At 41.8% G+C, this 14,560-nt stretch overlaps 1 protein-coding gene across 2 annotated transcripts in view; it reads right to left on the bottom strand.

Annotated features, from left to right (window-relative positions):
• The window catches only part of Kcnh1 (potassium channel, voltage gated eag related subfamily H, member 1), a 373,266-nt gene extending 365,829 nt beyond the window's left edge, over positions 1–7,437 (bottom strand). For both annotated transcript variants that reach the window (XM_005404511.1, XM_005404512.1), the window contains exon 1: positions 4,921–7,437. In XM_005404511.1, the coding sequence (XP_005404568.1) occupies positions 4,921–4,999 (79 nt within the window). In that variant the 5' untranslated portion in view covers positions 5,000–7,437. The remainder of the gene's footprint in view (positions 1–4,920) is intronic.
• Between the last annotated feature and the right edge of the window lie 7,123 nt (positions 7,438–14,560).

Below are 14,560 nucleotides of genomic sequence, written 5' to 3'. Positions count from 1 at the left end.
CAGGTTTCATGAGATCAAACAGCAGCAAAAAACAGGCGGGAAGAAAGAAAAGAAACTAACTCACAGCTATAGCTGCTTTGTTTGTTGTTTTTGACACAGGTCGCATTACACCCAGGCTGGCCCTGAACTCACATGTAGCCCAGGCTGGTCTGGAATCTGCAACCCACTTATCTCAGTTTCCTGAGTGCTTGGACTATAGTCTTGGGCCACCATCTATAGCTGCTTAAAAACAGAATTTTTCCTTATAAAAAAAAGTGAATTCCCTGTCTGTGAAGCTAGCCAGACATGGGGTGGATAACTGCTGGGAGGGAGGAATATTCTGGGGAGGATTCAAAGACTACAGGAGGCAGTGTATGGACTATCTCTTCAGACCTAGGATTCTGTGATTCTATTTCCCATTCTCATCAATTATAGATGAGCCTACTTAGAAAAACAAAAACAAAACAAAACAAATAATGGTCCAAATGTCCTGAATGTATAAATTAAATAGAGCTCCTTGCAATAACTGACCAGTATATTTTTAAATGCTTACTTTCAAGCCATTAACTGACCAAAATTAAAGGAGGAAGAAAGAATCAAGGCATTTCAAAACAACGCTCAAGGAACCATTGCCACATAGGAAATCCAACAGTAAAGGAAGATCTGCTATCAGAAACAAGGAAGCCAAGGATTCAATTCACTCATGGTGTGTCTCAAATGCATGTATTGGGCTGGGGATTTAGCTCAGCGGCACAGCGCCTGCCTGGCAAGCGCAAGGTCATGAGTTCAATTCCTGGTACCGGAAAAAAACCAAAACCAAAAAAAAGACTATCTCTTCAAATGGATATATTCTTTTGAGATAAATTATTAAAATAGATTGGCTTCATAAAAGTCATGGTATTCAGAAGCTTTATTGCCTTTCATTAAATCACAAGGCTTCAACAGCTCCATCCCCCAGGTAGTATCTGTGGCTCAATTCAACATTTTGACACTTTCAGAGAAAGACAGGTGAAGCTTACCTTAGAATCTATGGCAAGAAAAATAAGCACTGTTGAGCTGGTAATAATCTAGGATGTCATCCATTCCCTTTTCAAAGCTCATGTATTTTAACCAGTTTTCTGTTTTATAAATATTGCCACGACTCAACACATCTATGAGGAGATACAACATTACCCACAGCTCTCATTCTGTTTGCTAACTAATTATATCAACAACCTGAACCAACTTAACACTGTACAAAAACACAGCTGACTTAGCAATCTGTAAATTATACATGTACATAAATCTGGACCAAAATGTGCTACGTTTCACTCCTGTATGGATTCTTACTGGCACCTATAATTGTTTGATACAGGTTCCTGCACATAAAACATATGTTCTTCTGCCCAGAATGGGACCATTTAGAGTAATATTTTTGTGGTTTCCTGGCACTAAGGTCGGCCAGCTGTCCTAAGACAGATCTCCTATTTACTTTGGTGAGCACTCTGACAAGAGCCTGAAAATTTAAGCAACCATCAAAAAGATATTCTGAACAACACTTTCCAAACACGACTATAAAGAGAAACAGGCTAGCTTTGCCTCTGTGGCAACAAAGTCAATAAGATTTTAAACAACCACTGATACCATCATAGGAAAAGCCATTATGCCTGCTGCCTACTTGCAACAATCAGAAAGAAAAAGAGAGATACTCACCAAATCTCTCCTTCAAGTGGCATTCAAAGTGTATTTAAAAAACAGTTGAATAGCTTTTAGAGCCAGCAAGACCAGTAAGCATCTTAAGAATGTTTGTCAAATACAATGACAGGCCAAAATAACAGGTGCAACAGTCACTGTGGAATAGGCCCCAGATTTAGTAGGGTGTGACTTACTAGGAGGATGGTGGATTTCTTGTTTTCCACTATTTCCCCAGTGTTCAATCAGTATGTTCAGTAAATCTTTGTTGAATAAAACAGTAACAATTCCTGGCTTGTCTCTGATCTACCTTTGCCTACCTTTTTCTAACTCTGCCTCTTATTAACTATAAGTGGAAGCATTTAACTTTAGGATTCTTAGCTCTTTAAACTCTAAAATGGAGACACTGCTTCTCCATTGCTGGCTCGTGAGAATTAAAGGTGACAGTCTATGGAAAGTGACTTGGGAACACAGATGTGGAATGTCCCTTGTCCACCACTGCCTTCTGCTAAACCACTGACAACATGAGAAGACTTAAGCTTCTTGAAACATGACTGGCCTCTCCTTTGCCCTGTTATTCTGTTTGAATATGGAAGTGTGGCTGTTGGCCAAAATGGATGTTGTTCTTGTTGTTATAACATTTTGCTTAGTCTCCACTGGGAAATTATGCTTCTTCAGAGAAAATAATGGCAACACAAGGAATGCTGTTGCATGATGTGTTATAAAGAATATGATTCTGGGGATGTGTCATTTCTGTCCTTAAATATTTAAGGAAAGTCATTTGCATCAATTTCTCTATACAATGATGGGGAGAGGAAGCCAGACTAGATAGTGTCTAAAGTCCATATCACCCTACTACTGTATGATATTACAAATACTAGATATTCAAATCACCCAAAATAAGACCAGTTCTATCACCCATTAGCATATGAGTCATTTTTTTTAAAGGATAGCAAAACAGTTCCGTGGATCAAGGTACAAGGACGAGAGAGAAAACAATGCTGCAAGAAGGATGTGTAAGATCCTCAGAAATCACCAGCCTCAGGCACTCTTTGTTCAGCCATTTTCACTAAGTCACATAATATTCCTAGAACTCAGTTTTCTGATCTGTAAAAGAGGAACAATAATACCAGATAGGGCTGTTGGGATAAAATACCTAATAAAATTATTATGAAGTATAGCTATTTAAAGGTAAAATGCAATTTAAATGCTGTACTCTCCAAAAATAGGTTGGTGAATTTTAGGAGGAGACAATCAATATTTTTAAATAGACTTTTTCCATCACAGTAAAATAATGCATGTAGATATTGTGATATTTCTAAGAGTTCACTTTTTTGTCCATTCATGTTCAGGGGATATTATGAAAGGGATCGCTAAAAATATAAATCCCATATTTCAAGATTAGCACTTTTTCATCTGAAATAATAATTTTAGAAGTTCACCCAACTTGCCCAAGATGTTTTGTTTTGTTGCTGATTGGTTAATTGAAATCAAGCTGTTGGACCCAGTGCTGAGATGAAAATTCCAAGGCTAAACATATTCCCAGCCACTGGCTCTATTGACAGGCTATTCACGCATATGTCGGGGAAGTGGCTCAAGGATCAACTACAGGAGAAGGTATCTGCCTTCCTGGCTCCCAGACCTCAAGGTCCTCTGTCAAACCCAACAAGCCCTAGGACTGCAGCAGGTGGGACCCTCCTCCTGCTCCTTGTACTCACAAACCCACACAGCACGAGTTAGATGTAGAGTGTCCCTCTAACCCAGAGGACTGTCCTTGATGTGAAAGTCATGTCATTGACAATGGGACCCCAAAATCTCAGCAGGCCAGTGACAATAGCAAGAACACACAGGAAGTCTTAAATAAAGAGTTACTTTAAAATCAATAATCACCTCTGGCTTTTTTATGGTGGCAGGGTTTATTGTGGCTGTTCCTTTAGGAATTATGCTCCCTGCATCCCCAGGTAATGACTGTGACCTTGCTCTAAAAGCCACCTCTGCTGACTTGAATAAGGAAGACCTTGAAGGGAAAGGTAACTGACCAGAAACCCTCTCTAACACTCTTATTCTTAAGAAACACAATTTAAAAAAAAAAGATCATTTCCAAGAAAGCAAGTAACTCATGACGATTTGCTATCCTAGGTGATATTCTTTTTCTTATAAGATAAACTTAAATCACTTTTGCATTAGAGTATTTATTAGTAGCACAAGTTATTTTTTCATGCCCTTCCCCTGAACTCCTAACTAAATCCAAATGGAAACTCATCGTTTAAAACACCATCTCCTAAAGGCTTGGAAACTGCGATATTTACACATTATTAAAACCCATTTCCTGAGTTAGCTCCTCGCCCTCTCTTGGGAGAAGAATGTCACCGTCTCTGGACCTGAGCAGGGCCCAGGCGCCAGCCAGCATCTCATGCTGGGCTCCCTCTCCTCGCAGCCCTGATGAACAGGTGCAAGCTGCCGCTGCCCAGTGACGGGGCCGCTCTGTAAGTGCTTCAGCCCTGTTGCCGCGCTGCGGGGCCAAAAGGCACTTGATATGGTTCCCTCTCGTTCCTGCTCCCAGGACTCTGGCCTCTAAGGGCTTCATGCTGCTGTTGGTCTTACCACAGGGAAACAGTGCTGACTACTGCTTCCCTGGGCGACGGATCGACCCGTGCGTGTGGGGCTTCGTGGGTGAACGGGACTTCACCGTGGCATTTGTACCTGTAACCATTTAGCACACTCTGCCCCTCACTTCCCTCCGGGTCCAGGAAAATCATTTGACCCTCCTGAGTCAACCTCGAAGCAGGTGGGTGGGCGAAGGTGTGGGATGAAGCAGACACCCCGGCCCACAGCACGTCCCAGGGTCCCGCGTCCCTGCACCTCAGACTTGCAGCTGCGGGCGTGGACGAGGACACAGCCGCATCTCTGCGCCCGAGCGGCCGGAACGGGTCGGCGGTGCCTGCGGCCGGCTTCCCCGGGGAGGGGCGCCTGTGACCGCTCCGGAGCCCCGGACTCCGCGAGGGCGGCCAGGAGCGGGCACTTTGCCGGGACTTCGCGCCGCTCCCTCGGAGGAGACGCTGCAGGGCGCCCCGGGGCTCCCTGCTCCAGGGCAGGGGCGCCCCAGAAACCCGCGCCCTGCCCACCTCCCTCAGGAAGAGGCGGCCTCGGACGCCCGCGCGTCCCGGGGCTGCTGCATCTGCGGACACCGAGCGGCCGGAGGCGCCTGCAATAAAAGCATGGATGAAAACATTAAAATAATGCCTACCCGAACCCAAGCGCTCTCCTTACCATTGGACCGCCGGACAATGTTCTCCAGAAACGTGTTCTGCGGGGCCACCAGTCCCCTCCGGCCGCCGGCCATGGTCATCCTCGCGGCGGCTCTCACCGCCGCAGGCAGCTGGGCGCGGGGCCCGCGCGCGATCCCGCCTCGCAGCACGCCATGCACCCCGCCGCGCCGGCCGTTGCCGTGCGCCTTGCGCCCTCCTCCAGCCGCCCGCAGCCTGCGGGTGGGCGGGGAGACGCGAGTGCAGGCTTGAGGCTCCCCCTACCGGGCGCCCCCACCGCGGGCCGGGGAGACAAAGCGGGACTCCCGGCTCCGCTGGAGCGAGGCTGGCGCGGCAGCGGCACCCTCGGGCACAGCCCGACCTGTGTCTAGTACGCGCCGTGCTTGCGGGAGCGGCGCTCCGTGAATGCACCCCCGCAAGGGCCCTGGGATTGGACACTCTTCCTACGCGCCGCTTGAACTCGCCCAGACCTCTGGAACACCGGCCTGCACCGCCCCAGGGCTTGCAAGCTGATCAGTGCCAGGTACTGGTGCTTTACCCGTGATCGATGAAGTTGTTGGAGGGCAGACTTGCAGAGTGACTGGCAGGCTCTGCTCCAGAGGAGGGACCCTGGGTAAAACAACCTTCGGCACAATGTGTCCACTCTACCCAGCAAGTACTTGAATACCATCTCATGCCTAGCGTGTAGCGTTAGGAACAGGAATGAACTGGCTGACAAACGTCAAAGCCAAGGACTGGCCTCCGAGGTGGGTGTTTAGGGCAGCTTCCCGAAGCGCATCCGGGAGCAGTCATACAGGCAAGGCCCAGCCTTGGCGTGGAGAACGAGGGCGGCTCTGAGGAACCAGCGCTGCCCTCCGCGCCTGGTCCTAGAAGAGATCCTAGCCGCCTACAGCTTTCAGACAGGAGCCACGACCTTCCTCCTTTGTTCTGGAATCTTCACATCTGTCCTTTTGCTACCATGTGAGTGCGTGTGGCGAGAGACGAAGCCCCTGCCCCGCAGAAAGGATGACACGGATCACCTGTCAACACAAAAGTGCAACTGACCCTGGAGCCTCGCTTGTCTGAGTCTACCGTCCTGACACCTCCTAGTGTGCTGCAAAGACACCCTGTCTCAGTTTGTTGGTCTCAGAAACAGAAAGGAGCACCTTCCCAGCAGGGTCTCAGTCGCTGTGAACATCGAAGGAGGTCCTGTAGGGGACAGCACTCTGCATTTGAAGTGCTATACCAAGGTCAGACAGTCATCGTGGGTGTGACTAACAGACTGGGCCACTAAAAATACAGTACCACCCTCTGACCACTTGCCTGGACATCCAGTAAGCAGATGACTTCCTGCAGTGAACAGTTCAACAAGGCTGGCATAGGCTTTGAAATGGAAGCGCTGCTCCATCTTTTCCAGAAGATAAAGCTACCAGATGGATTCCTTAAACCCTAGCTCCCTCTAGTGGTCCTTCCTTCTATTACAAATGAATAAGGAATGCTAGTTGGAGAGAACTGGACTCTGGAGTGTGCTGAGCTGAGCTAGTGTGGTGCCTGCCCACTTCATGATTGAGTTCATTTGAATAAAACTCTTAGAGTTGTGTTTTCTGCTGGAGAAACACGCCTGAGGAGGATTTTCATGACAATATTAAAAATTCATCAAGAACCTCATAATCCTGCTTATGAAAGGAAGATTTAAAAAGAATGGGGATAAACCATCACAGAGTTAATAAAATTCTCAGATTTTAATGAGCCCACATGTTACAGGGCTTAGATAAAAAAGAAACCGATGAGATTCTCTTGAGGTGTGTGGCGTGAAAGTCTGGTAGTTGCGATAAGCAGAAGGGACGAGGAAATGCCTTCTGTTTGCAGTGCACTGTGACCAGCAAACTTCGTATGCCTGTGTGTACAGGCACCTTTTGAATACTGTGATTTTTAGAGGCACTCTTGAAGAAATTAAAAGTCCTAAAGTGACACTGAAAGTCAGCTTTTGTCTACTCCTAGTAGGACAGTGTTTCAGGGTTTGTGAAAGCACATGTTGCTGAGCCTCCATTCGTTACCTGGCCCTCAGCACATCTGACTGTAGGAGTAGAGTCAGTTCCAGGAAAGACTCCAGCCTTCCTGGTGTTGCTTATGTAATTCTCTTCTCTGTCCCCTCTACATTCCGTGTCACACCCACTCCTCTTGAACTTCCCTCTGACTCTCAGAGCAAACCCTAATCTTACAAATTCATCAACATTTGGTAACACACTTGTACAGGATGCACAATATACCAGTGTGCCCTGGTAACCCATGCAGAGCCCCTGTATTTTACAGTAACAGACAAAATCCTCTTCATTTAAAGGCACAATCGTAAAAACTCACCAGAGTGTCAACTGAACTGCTTCCGAACTCCCCGGCCTAGAGCTTTTACCAAGAAAGCTCGTCTGAGAGGAAAGCTCCAGAACTTTTACTCCAGTGTCTCTGGGCTTGTCTTCTTCCTCTGTATTATGTTTACCCCTCCATGTAACACACATTTGTGTCCATATCACACAATAGAGCAAGCTCCTTGAAACACAGACAAACTGAGCAATCCTTGTGCACGTGAAAATGCAAACATGCTGTATGAGTGAGATCACAAAAGAAACAGAATGGGTACAGAATGCTGCATAGAGAAGACAGAGTTGGAGGGCTGCAGATGGGCTGGGGGGAAAATCCAGACGACACCTTTCTTTGCACAGCAGCAGCAACGAAAATAATCACAAGAAGAGGAAGCTGATGCCATGCCACAGAGGGGACAAGTGGCATTGTGCCAAGACAGGAACTGCATTTTTTTCCTTTCATTAAGACTATGAGGTATGGGGAAAGGTTTCAGAAAACTGAGAACTTCTCACACATAGGAGATTTTCCTGTGAGTCCTAGAAGGCTGAGGACTCAGGAAGGGCAGCCCAGGGATTGATGGTCACTGGCCACAAAAGCAGAGGAGAAACGAGATATAATGGTGATTTTACTACTTAGCCTCCCCCATACACTTTTCTTTCCTCTTTCTCATATCCTATGGATTAATTTCTCAAATTTTGCTTTTTTTAAATTCCCCATTCCTTCTACCTTTACTAGGATAACTACTACGTTTTATAAATTTCTACATAGCTAGTTAACTTTATACTATTGGTGTTCTGTTATTAGTAAAGTCATTCCATTTAGTAGATGTTTACTGTAGGTCAATATTAGTTTCTCTTAGTGTTCATACTATAATTATAGATTTTTCTCCTATGGTTAAGGGTACTCTGTATTTGACACTATAGTTAATGCTGATTTTATTACCATAGCCAAAGTGACATAGCTGTTGCTATTGTTTTTTGTCGGGGGAGGATGCCAATATCTGGATTGTCTTGGGGTTATTAACAGTACTGTAATCAATTACAGGAGAACTAGGTAAAATATACCGCAACCTCCCACCCTAAATAGATGACAGTGGTTAGATACTGGGACATAGGCAAAGGCCAATAGTTAGCACACCCAGAGGAAACCAATGAAAAGCAGACATAAACTGAAGAGGCCCCATACTGGAAACAAAGCTTTCTACTACAATCAAGCTTCAACATAAAAACAAACAAACAAAGTAGGAATATGAGAAGACAAGCCAACAAAATGTCTCCAAAAATTCCCATCTCCCCCAAAGCTAATCCCTGGGGCATGGAAGGGAAGGAAACCAAAAGCCACATATCTGAGTTATTAAAAATTATATCAAGGGAGATAATCAAACAGATGAATAAGGGATTTTGCAAGCTCACAGATGATGTAAGGGATATTTGGGCAATAAAATGATCATCAAGTCTACAGAAAACACTAATAAATGCTAGCAGAGCTAAAAGAAAAAAAAAATGACCAGTATAGAAAAGCATTAGAGTCCATAAAAAGTCTCTAAATAGAAATCCAAAAGAGTAAAGATTCTGTCAAAAGTATAAACAGCAGAAATGACCAAAGTGAGGATCAGTATCCTAATAAGATATGGCTATTGTCAGTGACCAGTTAATGAGAGAAGCCTTAAAAAAGAGAATATGACAAATGGATCAAATAACTCCTAGATGATGAAAAGACTAATCTAAAATTAATTGGAATTAGTGAAAAAATCAGAAGACAGCACAAATGGCGTAAAAACTTTTTGACTGAAATAATAGCAGGAAACTGTCCAAATAAAGGAAAAGAATTTAACATACAGATAAGTGAGGCATATAGAACTCTAGATAGCCATGATCAGAAAAGAGCACCTCCCATAACACATCATAGTCAAAATCTCAGAAGTCCTTCACAAGAACAGAATCTTAAAAGTGGGTAGCCAAAAGTAATGCATCACTTATAAAGGTAAATCCATTACAACTACAGAAGACTTCTCAACACAAATCCTAAAGGCCAGGTGAGCTTGGACTGAAGTGTTTCAAGCCCTAAAAGAAAACAATTTCTAACCCAGGCTAATATAAACTGCAAAACTCCTTCCAAATTGGTGGAGAAGTAAGATATTTTCATGATAAAAAGCATTTAATCAAATTCATGACCACAAAACCAGCACTCAGAAAATTCTCAAGGATATCCTAAGAGACAATAAAGCTAGGAATGACAAAAGGTTTAACCAAATGAATGCATCAGTTAAGAAAGATAGGGAATTAGCAATAGGAAAATAAAGTGACAGGAATGAGTCAGCACCTATTAGTAATGACACTCAGAGTGAATGGTTTTAGTTCACAAATCAAAAGACACAGACTGGCAGAATGGATCCAGAAATAAAATTCAGTGGTATGCTATATACAGAAGCACATTTAATCCAAAAAAGAAACCCATAGACAAAAAAGCAAAGGTTGGGAAACATTATTCCATGTAACAGGAACCCCTCACCCAAAAAACAGTTGTAGCTATCCTATACTTAGACAAAGTGAATTTAAAGCCAAACATGATCAAAAGAGGCAAAGAAGGACATTACATATTGGTTAAGGGAACAATCCAACAAGAAAGCATAACAAGTATTAACATAAATGCACCAAACAGCAACACATCTAACTTCATAAAAAAGTACTACTGGAACTAAAATACTAGATAAACATACCCAAAATTATACTGGATGTTTTAGTTTCTTTTCTCATTACTGAGACAAAATACTCCACACATAAATTTAAAGGAGGAAAGATTTATTTTGGTTCACAGTTTTAGTCCATAATCAGCTGGCTCTAAGGCAGGGTTGCATGGTAGAAAGGCATGACAGGAGAGGGGAAAAAAACAGTTCATGCCATGTAAGGTAAAAGGCAGGAGGAAACAAAACCAGAGAGCCAAAAGCAACAGCAGCAGCTCTTTCTGTTCCTTATATTATATCCAAGCTACACACCCTTAAGGTAGGTAGCCCTCACACCCAGAGTGGGCCTTCCCATTATCCACACCCAGAACTATGCCAAACCAATCAGTGAACTAATTTAGTAATCACACAACCTTGACCCCAGCATGAATCACTTAATCCCACCATCACACAACTACTTCTAGCATCACACACTTTAGATCCAGCCATCTCTAAAAAGCACCATCACTGAATACATGAGGCTTTGAGAGGATATCCAGACACAAGCCATAAGAGTAGGGGACCTCAGTACTCCACTATCATAGGTGGATAAACTAGATTTAAAAATCAACAAAGAAATATAAGAGCTGAATAAAACCTTCATACAAATGGATATAACACATTCACAATGGGGCCATAATTCATATGTTTTGCTGCAGGGTGGCTCTGATTTGAATTTGATCATCTAACTGGCTTGAGCCACTGGTGGTACATGCTCAATAAGTGAGTGCTACTGTTTTTGCAAAAAAGCCAAACACTTTATGACATTTTGTGCCATCTATACAAATGAGTCTACTTTATGTATAAGTGTTTTAAAGAAATTCATGAATATGAATAAATTTCTTTTAATTTATTTTAATTTTATTAATATATATTATTAGAACATGTTAGTTTCTTTTAATTTAATGAAATAAATAAATTTGTTGATTATTGTAATAATTTTATTGATTTGGGTAGCATTTATATTTGGGCAGTAATTATTAAAGTAAAAAAACTAACTAGATTTAGTCCATTTATACATATTTTTATTAATTTTATTGGTAAAAAGACCAATAAAAGTGACTAGATCCATTTGTACTACCAGTGGTACACAAGCTGCCCAATGGACATGTATACATCTAACACCATTGGTTCAAGCCAGCAGGAATGTGTATAGAGTATTCCACCCAACAACCAAATACACATTCTTCTCAGAAGTATATGGTACTTTCTCCAAAATAGCCCACATAGTAACCAAAAAGCAAACTTATGGAAAAGAATTGCTATTATACCATACACACTATCAGATCATAGCACAAGGGACCTAGAAATCATCAACAAAAAAAACCCAGAAATTATGCAAATACATGCAAACCAAGCAATATAATATTAAATAAACAATAGGTTACAGAAGTCAAGAAAGAAATAAGACAGTTTCAAAATGATAATGCCAAAACAACATACCAGAACTTATAAGACACAATAAAAGCAGTCCTAGGAGGGAAATTTATGGCTGTGAATGCCTACATCACAAAAACAGAGTGAGTCCTTTTTTCTCTGGGCTCCTGAATGTCCTAGAAAGACAAGAACAATCAAACCCAAAGCTAGTAGAAAGAAGGAAATTATAAAGATCAGAGCATAAATCAATGAAATTGAGACCAAAAAAATGCAATGAATCAAAGAGTTAGTTTTTTGAAAACATAAACAAAACGGACAAACCCTTAGCCAATCTAACTTTTGAAAAAAAGGAAAGATCCAAATCTATGCAATTAGAAATTAAAAAGGTGAAAGCACAATGGACACTCCCCAAATCACAAAGACTTTGCAAACCTGTATGCCAATAAATTGGAGAATTCAGAGGAAATTGATAGATTCCTAGATAAATATGAATTACTAAAACTAAACCAAGAAGATTTAAAAACCATGAATAATCCAGTAACAGGCAGTGAAACTGAAGTAGTAATTAAAAAAAAAAAAAGAAAATTACCAACTAAGAAAAGCCCAGGTCCAGATGGATTCACTGCTGAAGTCTACAAAAACTTCAGGGAAGATATAACACCAATATACCTCAAACTCTTTAATTAAATTGAAGGGGAAGGAGTACTCCCAGTCATTCCTGGAAGATAGTATTACCCTGATTCCATAACCAGATAAGGATACAACCAGAAAAGAGAACTACATAGAGATCAATCTCTTTAATGAATATAGATGTAAAAATATGAATTACTAAATACTAAATTAATACTAATTACTAAATAATACTAATACTAATTACTAAATAAATGTAATACATTACATAAACAGAAGCAAGGACAAAAAAATCACACGATCATCTCAGTAGATGTAGAAAAAAACCTTTGATAAAAATCCATCATTCTTTCAAGATAAAAACAATGAAGAAAAAAGGGATAGAAGGACCTCTCAATCTGATAAAAGCATTTATGAAAAACTTACTGCCAACATCATATTACATGGGGAAACACTGAAAGCTTTCCCTCTAAAATCAGGAACAAGTCAAGAATGTCAACTATCATCCCCGTTCAACATAGTACTCGAAACATTAGCAAGAACATTAGGCAAGAAAAAGAAATAAGAGGGATATATATAGAAAAGGAAGAAGGAAAATTATCATTATTTGCAGATAACATGATCCTCTATAGAGAAGAAACCAAGAAAATCCACCAAAAGATACTTAGAATTAATAAGCAAATTTAGTAATGTAGCAGGATATGAAATCAACACAAATAATCAAAAGTAGTCCAGTGCATCATATTTCAGTGATCCATGCATATCCACATTTATAGCAGCAAAATTCATAATAGTTTAAATATAACATGGTTTCTCTTATATGAGAAACCTAAATTATAAATAAAAAGCAAGATAAAAGATAATACGAAGTAGGTATTGCAGGCAGCTGAGTTAGATAGACATATTATAAGCAGACAGAGGTAGGCCCTGGAAGGAGCCAATATGGAAAACAAGATACCTTGCTACTGTGGGAGAGACAGGCACTTCCACTGTGGGCCAGGCCTCAGGACAAAAGATTAAACAGATGCGCCCACATACCTCCCTAGGGATGGACCTCAGGAATTGATATTCTAAATAGGTATCCATCACCTTGAAAAACCAGGAGTCACTAACTCAACCCCCTACAGAAAAGCCCCTGTTCTGTATTCATGTCCACTTACTACAGTGACTCACTTCCCCATTTGATCCTGATTTAATCAATTTTACCGGAGCAATTATACTTGCAATCTTATTGGCTGACCAAAGTTTGGTCCTGCCTCAAGACCCCCTTGTGATTTCCCATGTTTTCTACCTTGGACCTGCCTCACCTTATGGATTTGCTCTATATAAATCTCTAGAAAAGGCAGGTTTCTTGGCTGCCCACTCAGGTCCCCTTCTGTCTCTCAGACAGAAGCTTTCTTTCCCCCGATAGATATATTCTGCTCTTAACCCCTCCCTGTTGTTCCTAAAATTCATTCTTTGATTTTAGAGAACACGAACTCATCCCAGATATCTAGCAGGTTGGGAGTTTCTTTCCCCTATATAATAGGGAGCTAGATCTTTCTTAAATAGGAAAGGAGGAGAGAGAAGGGGAAAGGAAGGTCAAGGAAAGGGGATGAAGAAAGGAACTGAGATGTGCTATGCACATGAACCAGCCCCGCACGAGGAGTGTGAACATTTGGCGCTGCAACTATGTACTAATAAAAGAGCCATGCGTGAGCTAAACGCATCAAAACTTAGTGATTTCTGAATTCAAGAATGAGAGAGAAACTCGAAGGTGGTAGCCAGGATTCTGTCTGGACAAGCAGGTTCACAAGTGAGTCATTTCTTCAGAGAGGAACAAAGAAAATGCCAAAGGCCCTTTTGAGGAAGTTGGAAAACAACTACAAAATACCTGTGCTCTTAAAGCTAAAGTCTGGTTGGATGCGACTGGCAAAAAATAATAAGTTGTTCCATATGTTAGAACATAGATATTTTTCACTGATCTTTAATCATTTCATTCTGAAACTAAAGAAGAATGCTTTAGAGCAGTTGTAATTATTACAGGGAATGTTAACAGCCAGAATCAGGTTATGCCATGGAATCTTGGGAATGGAGCTAGTGCATCAAAAAACGATCTTGTTTTTCAGTCTTTACAAAAGGTCCTTTGACACTGTCCTTTCTAGTTGGCTTCTGTGTCAATTAATTTTAATTGTCAACTTGACTGGATTCAGAAGTTCCTGAACCAGTGACAGGATCCTGGGGGTGCTATACTCATCAGTGAATTAACCACAGACCTTCACAGCTGAAGGCGCAACTAAGAGGTGAGGCCCAGTTGAAGGTGGGTCAGTGGGGATGTGGCTTTGTGGGGTAAATCTCTCTCTGGTGCTCTTCCCGTGCTCCAATTTCTGGTTGCAAAGACCAGCTTTGCTCCCCCAGGCCCTTCCACCATAATGTTTCTGTGTTGGAGTCGGCAGGTCATGGACTGAATCCTCTAAAACTGTGCACCCAAAACAGCCTCGCCTTAAAGTTATACTATATTTCCTCAAAAATAAGACCAGGTCTTATATTAATTTTTGTTCCCAAAGATGCAATAGAGATTATTTTTTCACGTACAACA

Source organism: Chinchilla lanigera, unplaced genomic scaffold (assembly GCF_000276665.1).
Source record: "Chinchilla lanigera isolate Chin_1 unplaced genomic scaffold, ChiLan1.0 scaffold00088, whole genome shotgun sequence".
Lineage (NCBI taxonomy): Eukaryota > Metazoa > Chordata > Mammalia > Rodentia > Chinchillidae > Chinchilla > Chinchilla lanigera.
Note: the sequence above shows the minus strand (reverse complement) of the source record. Positions and strands in the feature narration are given on the sequence as shown.